Below are 14,784 nucleotides of genomic sequence, written 5' to 3'. Positions count from 1 at the left end.
GAGTCTGGGGTAGGGCTCTTTATCAGGAATATCATTGCATCCACCATAGTTTCTGTTAGGCACGTAAATGAGTGAATGATGTGGGTAGATTTGTCAGTTGGAGGAATTAGGACTAAAATTGTCTCCGTGTATCCACCATGTGAGGGTGCAGACAAGGATGAAGTTGACAAGTTTTATGAAGCATTGAGTGACATTGTGGTCAGTGTCAACAGCAAGGATAGGATAGTGCTGATGGGCGATTTCAATGCAAGAGTTGGGAATAGAATTTAAGAATGTGAAAGGGTGATTAGTAAATGTGGGGAAGATATGGAAGCTAATGGGAATGGGAAGCGTTTGCTGGACTTCTGTCCTAGTATGGGTTTAGCTGTTACGAATACATTCTTCAAGTATAAGGCTATTCACCGCTACACATGGGAGGCTATGGGTACCAGATCCATAATAGACTATGTCTTAACTGACTTCGAATTCAGGAAATCTGTTAGGAATGTACAAGTTTCTCAGGGATTTTACGATGGTACAGACCACTATCTGATCTGTAGTGAACTAAGTATCCCTAGGCCTAGGGTAGAGAAAGTGAAATCTGTCTGCAAACGAATAAGGGTAGAAAATCTCCAGGACGAGGAAATTAGACAGAAGTACATCGATGTGATTAGTGAGAAGTTTCGAACAGTAGACAGTAAGCAGGTTCAGGATATAGAAAGTGAATGGGTGGCATACAGGGATGCTGTAGTAGAAACAGCAAGGGAATGCCTAAGAACAACTGTGTGTAAATATGGGAAAAGGCAAACATCTTGGTGGAATGATGAAGTGAGAGCAGCTTGTAAACGTAAAAAGAAGGCAGACAGGAATTTGTACGTAGATGAAAGAAACAAGAGTGAAACAAATAGTTGTTGAATCCAAAAAGAAGTCATGGGAAGATTTTGGTAATAACCTGGAAAGGCTAGGTCAAGCAGCAGGGAAATCTTTCTGGACAGTAATAAAGAAAGGAAGGGAGGGAAAAAGGAAGTGAACAGTGTATTGAGTAATTCAGGTGAATTCATAATAGATCCCAGGGAATCACTGGAGAGGTGGAGGGAATATTTTGAACATCTTCTCAATGTAAAAGGAAATCATCCTCATGGTGGTGTTGTGAACAGCCAAGCACATGGGGAGGAGGAAAATGATGTTGGTGAAATTATGCTTGAGGAAGTGGAAAGATGGTAAATAAACTCCATTGTCATAAAGCAGCAGGAATAGATGAAATTAGACCTGAAATGGTTAAGTATAGTGGGATGGCAGGGATGAAATGGCTTCATAGAGTAGTAAACTAAGCATGGAGTGTTGGTAAGGTACCTTCAAATTGGACAAAAGCAGTAATTGCACCTATCTATAAACAAGGGAACAGGAAGGTTTGCAACAACTATCGAGGTATCTCATTGATTAGTATACCAGGCAAAGTATTCACTGGCATCTTGGAAGGTAGGGTGCGATCAGTCATAGAGAGGAAGTTGGATGAAAACCAGTGTGGATTCAGACCACAGAAAGGCTGTCAGGATCAGATTTTCAGTATGCGCCAGGAAATTGAAAAATTCTATGAGAGGAATAGGCAGTTGTGTTTATGTTTCGTAGATCTAGAGAAAACATATGACAGGGTACCGAGGGAAAAGATGTTCGCTATACTGGGGGACTATGGAATTAAAGGTAGATTATTAAAATCAATCAAAGGCATTTATGTTGACAATTGGGCTTCAGTAAGAATTGATGGTAGAATGAGTTCTTGTTTCAGGGTACTTACAGGGGTTAGATAAAGCTGTAATCTTTCACCTTTGCTGTTCGTAGTTTACATGGATCATCTGCTGAAAGGTATAAAATGACAGGGAGGGATTCAGTTAGGTGGAAATGTAGTAAGTAGTTTGGCCTATGCTGACGACTTGGTCTTAATAGCAGATTGTGCGGAAAGCCTGCAGTCTAATATCTTGGAACTTGAAAATAGGTGCAATGTGTATTGTATGAAAATTAGCCTCTCGAAGACTAAATTGATGTCACTAGATAAGAAATTCAACAGAATTGAATGTCAGATTGGTGATACAAAGCTAGAACAGGTCGATAATTTCAAATATTTAGGTTGTGTGTTCTCCCAGGATGGTAATATAGTAAGTGAGATTGAATCAAGGTGTTGTAAAGCTAATGCAGTGAGCTTGCAGTTGCAATCAACAGTATTCTGTAAGAAGGAAGTCAGCTCCCAGACGAAACTATCTTTACATCGGTCTGTTTTCAGACCAACTTTGCTTTACAGGAGTGAAAGCTGGGTGGACTCAGGATATCTTATTCATAAGTTAGAAGTAACAGATATGAAAGTAGGAAGAATGATTGCTGGTACAAACAGGTGAGAACAATGGCAGGACGGCACTCGGAATGAGGAGATAACGGCTAATTTAGGAATGAACTTGATAGATGAAGCTGTATGCATAAACCGGCTTCAGTGGTGGGGTCATGTGAGGCGAATGGAGGAGGATAGGTTACCTAGGAGAATAATGAACTCTGTTATGGAGGGTAAGAGAAGTAGAGGTAGACCAAGACGACGATGGTTAGACTCGGTTTCTAACGATTTAAACATAAGAGGTATAGAACTAAATGAGGCCACAACACTAGTTCCACATCAAGGATTGTGGCAACGGTTAGTAAATTCACAGAGGCTTGCAGACTGAACGCTGAAAGGCATAACAGTCTAAAATGATAATGTATGTATGTATGTAAATATATTGGTTATAAGTTTATTATTACCTTTTATTACTTTTTCAAAATTTTTAACTAGCCTAATTTGGTGTCAAAGGCCACTAATTGTTGTTATTATTATTATTATTATTATTATTATTATTATTATTATTATTATTATTATTATTATTATTATTATTATTATTATCTTTTATTTTTTTGCATTGTTATGCCTGACTATGGAGTGCGGTTGAATTTATTTAGCTGATGTTTTTGCTTTATCCTTCTCCCAAAATCTCTTCATCCTCTTACTAAGTTTTTTCCTGTGTTCTTCTGTGCAGGTGTTCTGGTGTTGGTTTTGTCTGCAAAATGGAGATTATCGATTAGTGTTCAGAATTTACATCTATCCCATTTAATTTTCTCAGTGGTGTTGATTTCCTGTAGGTCTGTTACAGATTCATTAAGTCAGTTGCTCTTGGTTTCTAATGAAAGGGCAAGGTTGAAAATTATTTTAGTCATTCTATGCTCGCTCATTCCGAGAATATGCCCATAGAATTTCAATCACCTTTTTCTGAAGGTGTGTGAGATTTTTCCAGCACGACAATATATTTCCTAAGATTTCTTTTTCATCCAGATTCCATCTCTAGAAACTGGGCCGAAGATTTTCCACAGAATTGTCCTCTCTTGCCTTTTTATGTCTTTGATTAATGATCTACCACCCATGATTAAGATTTCCGATGCATATAATGCTTTGGGTTTGATTACTGAATTATAATGCCTTAGTTTTGCTTTCCTAGATATTGATGTTTTGTTATATGAATTCCAGGTGATTCAGTAGGCTTTCTGTAATTTAGAGATCCTCTCTTTATTTGCCTCACAATTTAACCCAGATGACTGAATAATTTCTTCTATGTATTTAAAATAGGAATTCACTTGAGAAATTTTGCCAAAATTTTCTTATCACAGGTTATCCAACTAAATATAATGGGGCTCCTTCCATGTACCGAGTTTTATCGTTAGAAATTTGAAGTCCTATTTTGTTGGCAATTTCATGACATTTTTTAACTGAATGAACTGTTTCTTGTCTATTATTGGAAAGAATTACTAAGTCATCTGCCAAGGTCAGACACTTCACATGAATTTTATCTTTGAGTAGTCTGCCAAGGGTCACTCATTTAATTTCCTTTTCCCAGGTTCCTATTATTTTTTTCAAGTATGAATTGAATAAGAGAGGCAATAGTCCATCTCCTACCAGGCAAGTTGACCATGCGGTTAGGAGCGCGCAGCTGTGAACTTGTATCCGGGAGATAGTGGGTTCAAACCCCACTGTCGGCAGCCCTGCAGATGGTTTTCCGTGGTTTCCCATTTTCACACCAGGCAAATGGTGGGGCTGTACCTTAATTAAGGCCACGGCCACTTCCTTCCATTCCTAGGCCTTTCCTATCCCATTGTCGCCATAAGACATATCTGTGTTGGTGCGAAGTAAAACAAATAGCTAAAAAAAAAGTCCATATCCTTGTCAGACCTCTGTGTTAACAGTAAAGGCTCAGATATTTCACCTAGGAATTTAACTTTACAAGTGGTGTTAGTTAACCGCCCCTAGCGTGTGTCATACAATGGTGTGCCCAATGGTCTGCTATGGTCACAGCGTGTACGGTGCAATGGAGTGCCGTGACATTTGAAACACCCGCAATGTGGATTTTGTAATACCAGTAGTTATTGCTTTATCACAAGATGGCAGGAAGAGGTAACTTTCGGCCATACTTTGAGCTATCTATTATTGTCAAGAGATGTCGCATTTGTTCGCAGTCATTTATTTTTCAAAACTCTACACACATTTTAAGTTTGCTTGGCGGCGTTGTTGGTGATGCAGAAATATCTAATTTACTCATTATTAATGATGGAGAATGTAATTCAGAGTGTGAGAGTAATACAGAGGATGAGTTTGCTATAAATCCAGTGAAGATAGTGACGCTAATAATGTAATTCATGATAATACGCCAAGAAATGCCTAAGGTGACTACTACACAGTTGTTTGCTTGCACATTTGGAAATTATAACGAAATTCATATGATACTGCACTCAGCATTGGGAGTAGGCTAGAAATAAAGCACACTGTGGGTGCTATCTGGAGTTTAACCCCTCAGCAACAGGGAATGTTTGAGTGCCGCTTTACCCAGTGGACGGGGATGATTCAGATATAAGCACTAAGAAAATGCAGTGATCTCTTTAAAAATTTACTGTTACAACAGTTTAGCTCAGATTATTTTCAAATGTTTACATTAGAGTCTCATAGTAATGTAATTTACATTCATTAACTTTATATTTACCTTTTGGTTTGAAGAGACCTTCCACATTTTGAATGAAATGAAAGTGACATGCTTGTATTTGCCTGGGTTGTTTCATAATGCAATGAAAACTAGGGTAATCATTGCCTTGGGAACTTTGAGCAGAAGAACAATAGTTCAAAGATTCATTTAGCACAAATTCCAGGTTAATGGGATGATTGGTTCATGAGAAACTAGGCGTATAATTTGGTGTGTTTTGTCATCAATTATTTGGCCATGCACACCATGCCTTCCCATTCCTTATGTTATGCATCCACTCTCACTTTACTCAGTTCAGTCTGGTGTAGTGCTTTTATCATGTGATTTATTAAAAACCAGTACTTCTCTTTCATTCAAACTGCTCTGTGTCATGCTACTGCGCCATGCAATATTGTATTCCAAAGTGACATAGAGTCAAGTAATTATGAGTCATAAGTGGTTTTAAGGCATTGAATTATAAGAATTCTCACCAGATGATGTCAATATTCATATCAGTGAAGAGATGGCGATTTATACTATCAATCTACGTAAGGAAACATCCTGTAATGAAACATACATCTGCTAGATTGCAGCAGGAATTTAAGCCTATATGCTCTCAAGCAGAAAGAGGTCAGACTATTTCAAACACTTTAGAACAAAAGAAAAAAAAATGCTGATTTGGGCTGATTCATACATACAAGGAAGGCAGAGATCTTCACCTTCAAAGATATACTATTTCCATCTTGACAACTTTAAAATGTTACAAGCTAAACAAAATGAAGTTAGGTCTGCAAGGGTCTATACCATGCATGGAGGCCGGCAGCATGTGAAGAAAAGGAGGTCTATACAGCGTATGGAGGTTGGGGTCAAGGGATTAACAACGTCACGCTTGAGGGGTCAATGTTTGTCTGATCAGTTCTCTTATTTTCCTATCATCATCATCATCATCTGCAGTTCTTATTTTCCTATTTACTTTTAATTTTTCTAGTATACTGAAAAGTGTACATCAGTCTATAGAGTCATACGCCTTCCTGAAGTCAACAAAAGTGATCACTGTTTGTCTGGTTTTATGCATTTTTAATATAGTTTTGAGATTCAGAATTTGTTATGAACAGAATTTGCCCTTTCTGTAACCTGCCTGATATTCATCTATTTGATGATCAGTTTGTCTTTCAAGTCTTGAGAGAATTTTGTAACTGGTATAAAGGAAATCCCTCTGTCAGTTTTATCCCCTTTCTTGTGCAGTGGATGGATTAGTGCAGATTTCCAGTCTCCAGGGATTTCTTCCACGATGCAGATATTCTCAAGAATTTTGTGGACTGTTTGGGTAAGGCTTTTGCCTCCTATCTTCAACATTTTGGCAGTTATACCATCCTCCCCAGGGACTTTGTTATTTTTAAGTTCACAGGTTTTTTTTTGTTTTTTTTTTACTTCTTCCAATGTGGGAGGCTCTGAATCTAGAAGACTGGGAGTGGGTTTTTCAATGGTGAGTTGATCTGTGGGTGAGTCATAGTTTATAAGTCCCTTGAATTAATTTGCTAGGTGTTTACAGTTTTCTTGATTATTTGTCTCTACTGGGTGAGTTAGCCGTGCGGTTAGGAGTGCGCAGCTGTGAGCTCGCATCCGGGAGATAGTGGGTTCGAATCCCACTGTTGGCAGCCCTCAAGATGGTTTTCTGTGGTTTCCCATTTTCACACCAGGCAAATGCTGGGGCTGTACCTTAATTAAGGTCATGGCTGCTTCCTTCCCACTCCTAGGCCTTTCCCGTCCCATCGTCGCCATAAGACCTACCTGTGTCGGTGCGACGTAAAGCAAAATAGATTATTTGTCTCTAGAGTTTCATTGGGACGTTTGAAACAAGTACTAGGTACCTAATAATTTGATACTTCTTCTCTGAATGTTTTATAGAAGTTCCGCTTGTTGTTGTTTGTAAAATCTTGTTCAAAAAACAACATGCGTAACTTCTGTATTATTATTATTATTATTATTATTATTATTATTATTATTATTATTGTCGTTGTTGTTGTTATTATTATTATTATTATTATTATTATTATTATTATTATTATTATTATTATTATTATTATTATTATTATTATTATTATTATTATTATTTTGAAAGTATGTGGCTAATCCATATGCATGATGGTACACTGTATCAATATAAGTATATACTGAGATTTTTCCTCTGATACATACCTGGCTTTCAACTGCAGTATGCATTTCTTGAAGTAGAACAATGTCGACTGACTGAACTCGTAAGAATTTTCGAGAGGAGTTGACATTTTGAAGAACTAATACCCTCAGTATTCAAGTGGAGAATATGAAGTATTGGGCCCACATGTCTGGTTTGGAAATTCTTAAAAGAACTGTTCGAAGTCATTTCTTACTGTGTTTGCCAGATCAGTAAGGATAATCTGACTGCCAATTGTTGATGTCCAGTTCAGTACTGGAATTCGATTCCAAACACTATGTAGGAATCAGACTCCAGGCACTCCAGTTGAAAAGCATGAAATCCTTTACACAAACTTGGATCGAGTGCTCCAGCAGTACATGAGCAACCTGAAGTTACTGCTAATCAAGTTGCCTCTCACACTGTGTCAGTTTCAAGGGTATCAGGGGATAAGCATCATGCAAGTACAATGAAGGCAATCTAAAACAATTACAGACAACAGCTTCAATTGCTTCTTCATTTGCTTCATCATTTAACAACAAAGACATTGATACTGCCAAAAAAGATCTCAATGTAGGTAAAGCTTCTAGATTCGATGGTATACATCCAGAGCTTTTATTCCACTATGGGAAGAACACTAGAAGTTGGCTGGCACAGTTTTTCATGGATATCTTTGTCACAGGTAAATTTCCATTTGAATTTAAAAGAGCAAAGTTTATTGCCATCCTGAAACCAGGGAAGTCCAGGAATAGGCCAGAAAGATACTGCCCAATTGCACTGTTAAGTGTATTTTACAAACTCTTAAAAAGACTTTTGTGTAACAGAATTGGACCTAAAATTTTTGAAAAAGTCCTTGTGGAACATTCTGGCTTCAGACCTGAGCGTAGCTACACTAACAAATTTTTGCCCTGACTACCTACATTGAAGCAGGTTTCCAGAATGGCTTGAAAACCTCTCCTATATTTGTGGACCTTACATTAGCATACAACAATGTATGAAAACAAGGACTAATCTACAAACGTCTTCACACAGTTCAGTGCAAAACAATTGTCAATCTTGTAAATAACATGCTTAGTAATAGGTTATTTCAAGTTGTGCTTGGCAATGATATCAACAGACCAAGAAAACTGGATAATGGCCTTCCACAAGGTTCAGTTCTTGCTCTCCTTTTATATGGCTTGTATACAATGGACTTATCTGAAACAAAAGCACAGAAGTTTATGTATGCTGATGACCTTGCTTTGGCAATCAGACACAAGTCAGTGGAACAAACTGAAGAGTACCTATCAGAAGAACTCTCCCATCTTGGTGATTATTTCTGCAAGTGGTGACTGAAACCTAAATTATCCAAAACAGAGACAACATGCTTCCATTTGAACATCTAAATTGTAAACAAGAACTGGTTGCTCTTCTCTAAGCTTGGTGTACTCAGCAGCTGAATATGATGAACCTGTCTGGCTGAACAATCCATATGTAGGAAATGTAAATGGCCAGTTTAACTGTCCTATAGTTAATCTCAGGAACCATTAGATCCACACCCACATACTGGCTCCCTGCACTCAGCCACATAGCCCCTGCAAATCTTTGTCGACAGGATTCTTTGGTTCATGAACACAGGAAGATAAACAATAACCCCAATCTTTCAATATACAGGGATATCCCTACTGCCACTGGAAATAGAAGACTCAAATCACAAAGATCCCCTATAGCAACAGCCCAAGAGTTGGAACAAGAGAACTTCCACATTACAACAAAGTGAATTCAAAAATGGAAAGAGGAAACAACCCCCTGCTCTTCAAGACTTCCTGGACACAAAGAGAAAGGCCCCTGGATTTGAGCTTCCTTAAAAAACTTGGGTAACTCTAAACAGAGTGAGGGAAAGCCATGGAAGATGTGACTACCTCCTATACAAGTGGGGCAAAGTGCAATCACCAGCATGTGATGGTCGTGCGGCTCGACAGACTATCCAGCACATAGTGACTGAATACCCTCAATGTTTGTACCATGCAGATATAAAAGACCTTTTGTTCGCTGCTCTATCAGCACTTCAGTGGATTGAGCAATCCACATTTACATTCTAATAGTTTGTTTTCATTGATATGTACTTTCAAAATTTTATTTAATGCTGTATGCCAAATAAATAATTAAATTATTATTATTATTATTATTATTATTATTATTATTATTATTATTATTATTATTATTATTATTATTTGTCTACCCTACTAATGCCCTGGTTTTTGCTTATGATGTAATGGTATGGGGTGAGACAGAAGCGGAAGTACAAACTAGACTAGATCTCTGTCATGAAGCTTTTACAGCCTTAGGTCTCAAAATCAGCAAAACGAAGACAGTTGGCTTGGTGATGAGTAGAAACTCTCCAACTGTTCATCTAAGAATTGGAGATTAGGAGATGGATATTGTAGACAACTTCCAGTATTTAGGTAGTGTTCCAGTTCTCGTAAGACAGCTCTGGTGATGAGCCCTACATGAGCCCTGGTACTGTCGTGCATGAGTACAAATTCAGGGCCAACACCGTATGTAGCAACCAACACATGCTGTAGCAGTATCTGCTCGATGTACCCCCCCATAGGTAAGATTACCACGGACAACGACAAGATCCGTACGGACTTCAATACTGATGCCACCCCACACCATCACAGAACCTTATCTGAATCGGTCGCCTTCCTGGACAACATTTGGCATGTACTGCTCACCACAGCGTCTTCATACACGTTGACATCCATCATGCTGTGTCAGGGGAAATCTGGACTCGTCTGTAAACAACACAGGTCTCCATTAGCGAAGTTGCCACTTGACGTGGGTACAGGCAAACAGAAAGTGAGCTGCGCGATGTTGCTGCGTTAAACGGGGCACTCGAACAGGACGTCTGGGTCGTGAAGACACTTCCCTTAACCTGTTCCTTACTGTCTGCTAAGATACCGTGACTCTAGTGATCCTCCTGAGGTCTTGTTGCAGTTCTCTGGCAATTGCTGAATGACACTGCAACACACATTGTCAGATATTGGTCATCCTGTGGGGTTTTCATGCATCCACGACCTTGTCCAACCCTCCTTGTGAACTGGCCTGTCTCAATGTAGCAATTCCACAAGCGTTGAATAACTGACGGAGAGACATTGAGATCCACAGGAACACAACGAAAATTCCATCCTTCCTGGATCAAAGTGACGGCCCTTGCGACTTCAACCTCGTTAAGACGTCTCATGGGATGTGCTGGTTTACATACAACATGCTCAAATGGCCGCAGTATTCTGTGTACCTCACAACGACACATGGATGCATCACTATTTACTTTGTTTTGAGGGGTCACCTGACAGTTTAATGCATGGCTACACCTCCAGATGGAGTATTACTTTGATTTGACATACCCTGAGTAGCTAAGGTCTCAAGGTATGCTGTACGACCATTGGAACCCCATCTACCAAATTAAAGTTCACATACCAGATGTTACAAAACATGTTCCCCTAATTTTTTTGAACTGTGTAGATCATTTAGATTAGACCTAGTTATTTATCGCGTGTTACATGGTGAAGAAAGTTCATTTAGCTGATGACATCACTGAATATCTTGACAGTTATTCAAGTGGTGATGTTTCTTTGTCGGAATCAGAAAGTGAAGATGACGATGATAATATCCAGCACCTCCAGTAAGAAATGTGTATTTTATACAAAATGGCCAACTTTTTTCAGTGGTACAAAAATTTACACAATTTAAACTATTCTTGGATCTAAATGCACATAAAATTTTGATATTTACCTTGCTAGTAAACAATAATAAGATGACCTTTCTACTAACATCAATCACAAATTTGTGCATTGACACCATTTCTCAGAATTACTTCAAAACTTTCAAAATATGAAACTTTTAAGTTTCCGTATTTGTTATTTTTTAAAATTGAACCCTTCTGGTTTAGGGTCATGACTTACATGCAGTGATATATAAGTTTACTAACTTTAATGTTGATGTCTACTGGTGTGCCTTCTATCTAATTTTAAAAGAAATACGTGTGTGTAGTGGGGTAAATATAGCTGATAGTTTTCACACATCCATCAGCTGAGAGCTTGAAAGTGAAGGGGTTAAATATTAACTATGCTGCTGCATCAGAATACCAAAATATGAAATTGATTTTCTCAAAATTCAATCAAATCTGTCTAACAACTTTAAGCCTACAGCAAATACTCAGTTTCAATCTAGAAACTTCAGTTTTCAAGAAAACGACTGTTATGTTATGTACAGTTGAAATACGAAACAAAAATCTCACATTTTGACTGAAATGAAATGGTGTATGGCTTTTAGTGCCGGGAGTGCCCAAGGACAAGTTCGGCTCGCCAGATGCAGGTCTTTCGATTTGATACCTGTAGGCGACCTGCGCGTGGTGATGAGGATGAAATAATTATGAAGACGACACATATACCCAGCCCCCGTGCCAGCGAAATTAACCAATTAAGGTTAAAATTTCCGACCCTGCCGGGAATCGAACCCGGGACCCCTATGACCAAAGGCCAGCATGCTAACCATTTAGCCATGGAGCCGGACTACATTTTGACTTAAGGTATCATATTCCGGTGACTTTCACATATAAAGATCACTGTTGAATTAAGACATATATGATGACAACCACACAGTTTTGAAGTATCAAGCAGCTGTCAAGCTCTAATCACACAGAAATGTGTTTAGATAATAGAATAAGTTCTTACAGTCTTCTGACATTCTCCTCATCCTTCCTCTTCTGCTCTTCCTCCTCTCTACGTTTCTTCTCACGTTCCATCTCCTCCTGGATCTTCCGCAATCGTTCACGTTCTTCTGCACTTTTCTGCTGTTCCAATTTTGTTTGCAACTGGCTCATTTGTATATTAGTTTTGTTCATGAGTTGAGTGTACAGCTCATTAACAACAGTAGGCTTGATCTTGTCATCCATCTGAAAATAAATAACACAATTAAGGACTTTAGAAACAATAACTAAACACATGTGACACAATTTTAATACATCACCATACATGTTTACTTCATGAAGCAAACAGCATAGATTACATTATTTCCTTGATTCTGTCAATATTTTACAACTGCTAGGATCTTCAGTCTGTTGAAACCAATTTATGAATACACATATTTATAAACTACCTCAAAAAGAAAACTTATAACAAAATCATACCTGAAAAGTGAACTTAATTTTTTTAAATTATTACTGTATTATAAAAAATTATTATTATTATTATTATTATTATTATTATTATTATTATTATTATTATTATTATTATTATTATTATTATTATTATTATTATTATTATTATTATTATTATTAAAACACATTGCAGTAGAACTGTGACATATAAATGACTTCAGAGCAAATACCATCAAGAGAACATTGCACAAACTCAATATACCATACAGTATTACCGATAGTGTGGAGTACGTACAGTATGAAGATATAAAAATATTAATATTATACGTAGGATGCACTTGTTGGCCAGATACATCAGAGAACACAGGAATATTATTTTATTATTTTAGATGCTTCTGTGACATTGCCGCGGTGGGGAGGCTTGCGTGTCCCAATGATGTAGATAGCCGAGCCGCAGGTGCAACCATATCGGATGGGTATCTGTTGAGAGACCAGACTAACGAATGGTTCATCGAAAGAGGGGTAGCAGCCTTTCGGTAGTTGCAAGGGCGGCAGTCTAGATGATTGACTGATACGGCCTTGTAATAATACTCAACATGGCTTAGCTGTGTTGATACTGCTACACGGCTGAAAGCAACGGGAAACTACAGCCGTAACTACCTCCCGAGGACATGCAGCTCTCTCTGTACGAATGATGTACTGATGATGGCTTCCTCCCGGGTAAAATATTCCGGAGGTAAACTAGTCCCCCATTCGGATCTCCGGGTGGGGACTACACGAGAGGGGGGATCATCAGGAAGATGGATACTGACATTCTGCGAGTCGGAGCGTGGAATGTTAGAAGTTTGAATCGTTGTGGTAGGTTAGAGAATCTGAAAAGGGAGATGGATAGGCTAAAGTTAGATGTAGTTGGTATAAGTGAAGTACGTTGACAGGAAGAACAGGATTTTTGGTCAGGCGACTACCGAATTATCAACACGAAATCAAACAGGGGAAATGCAGGTATTGGTTTAATAATGAATAAGAAAATAGGGCAGCGGGTAAGCTACTATGACCAGCATAGTGAAAGAATTGTCGTCAAGATAGACACCAAACCAATGCCCACCACAATAGTGCAGGTCTATATGCCTACTAGTTCAGCGGATGATGAAGAAATTGAAAGAAATATGAGGAGATAGAAGATTTAATACAATATGTAAAAGGTGATGAGAATCTAATTGTGATGGGAGACTGGAATGCAGTGGTAGGCCAAGGAAGAGAAGGTAGTATAGTAGGAGAATTTGGATTGGGACAAAGGAACGAAAGAGGAAGTCGGGTGGTTGAATTCTGCACTGATCATAATTTAGTCCTTGCCAATACTTGGTTCAAACACCACAAACGACTGCTGTATACGTGGACGAGACCTGGAGACACTGGAAGGTATCAAATAGACTTCATTATGATTAGGCAGAGATTCAGAAACCAGGTGTTGGATTGCAAAACTTTCCCAGGAGCAGACCTGGACTCTGACCACAACTTGTTGGTCATGAAATGCCATCTGAAGTTGAAGAAATTGAAGAAAGGAAGGAATGAAAAAAGATGGGATCTAGGCAAGTTGAAAGAAAAGAGTGTAAGGGATTGTTTCAAGGAACATGTTGCAAAAGGACTAAATGAAAAGGCTGAAGGAAACACAATAGAGGAAGAGTGGATAGTCATGAAAGATGAAGTCAGCAGAGATGCTGAAGAAATGTTAGGAAGGAAGAAAAGATCAACTAAGAATCAGTGGATAACTCAGGAGATACTAGACCTGATTGATGAATGACGAAAATACAAGAATGCTAGAAATGAAGAGGGCACAAAAGAATACAGGCGATTAAAGAATAAAGTGGATAGAAAGTGCAAGGTAGCTAAGGAAGAATGGCTGAAGGAGAAGTGCAAGGATGTCAAAAGCTGTATGGTCCTGGGAAAGGTAGATGCTGCATACAGGAAAATAAAGGAAACCTTTGGAGAAAGGAAATCTAGGTGTATGAATATTAAGACCTCAGAAGATAAGCCACTTCTAGGGAAAGAAGACAAAGCAAAAAGATGGCAGGAGCATATCCAACAGTTGTATCAAGGTAAAGAGTTATATAATTTGGTTTTGGAACATGAAGAGGCTGTTGATGCTGATGAAATGGGAGACCCAATTTTGAGGTCAGAGTTTGACAGAGCTGTGAGTGACCTCAATAGGAACAAGGCACCTGGAATTGATGACATTCCCTCTGAATTACTGACTGCCTTAGGAGAAACCAGCATGGCAATGTTATTTCATCTAGTGAGCAAGATGTATGAGACAGGAGAAGTCCCATCCGATTTTCGGCAGAATGTTGTTATACCTATTCCCAAGAAAGCCTGTGCTGGCAGGTGTGGAAACTACCGCACCATTAGTTTAGTATCTCATGCCTGCAAAATTTTAACACACGTTATTTACAGAAGAATGGAAAAAAAAG

General features: G+C 38.5%; 1 protein-coding gene across 3 annotated transcripts in view; it reads right to left on the bottom strand.

The window, feature by feature from the left end:
* jar (Myosin heavy chain 95F jaguar) overlaps positions 1 to 14,784 on the bottom strand; it is a 562,711-nt gene that overhangs the window by 128,715 nt on the left and 419,212 nt on the right. For all 3 annotated transcript variants that reach the window (XM_067138002.2, XM_067138003.2, XM_067138005.2), the window contains one exon: positions 11,892 to 12,112. In XM_067138002.2, coding sequence (XP_066994103.2) covers positions 11,892 to 12,112 — 221 coding nt within the window. The remainder of the gene's footprint in view (positions 1 to 11,891; positions 12,113 to 14,784) is intronic.

The sequence above is a fragment of the Anabrus simplex genome, chromosome 1, assembly GCF_040414725.1.
Source record: "Anabrus simplex isolate iqAnaSimp1 chromosome 1, ASM4041472v1, whole genome shotgun sequence".
NCBI lineage: Eukaryota > Metazoa > Arthropoda > Insecta > Orthoptera > Tettigoniidae > Anabrus > Anabrus simplex.
Note: the sequence above shows the minus strand (reverse complement) of the source record. Positions and strands in the feature narration are given on the sequence as shown.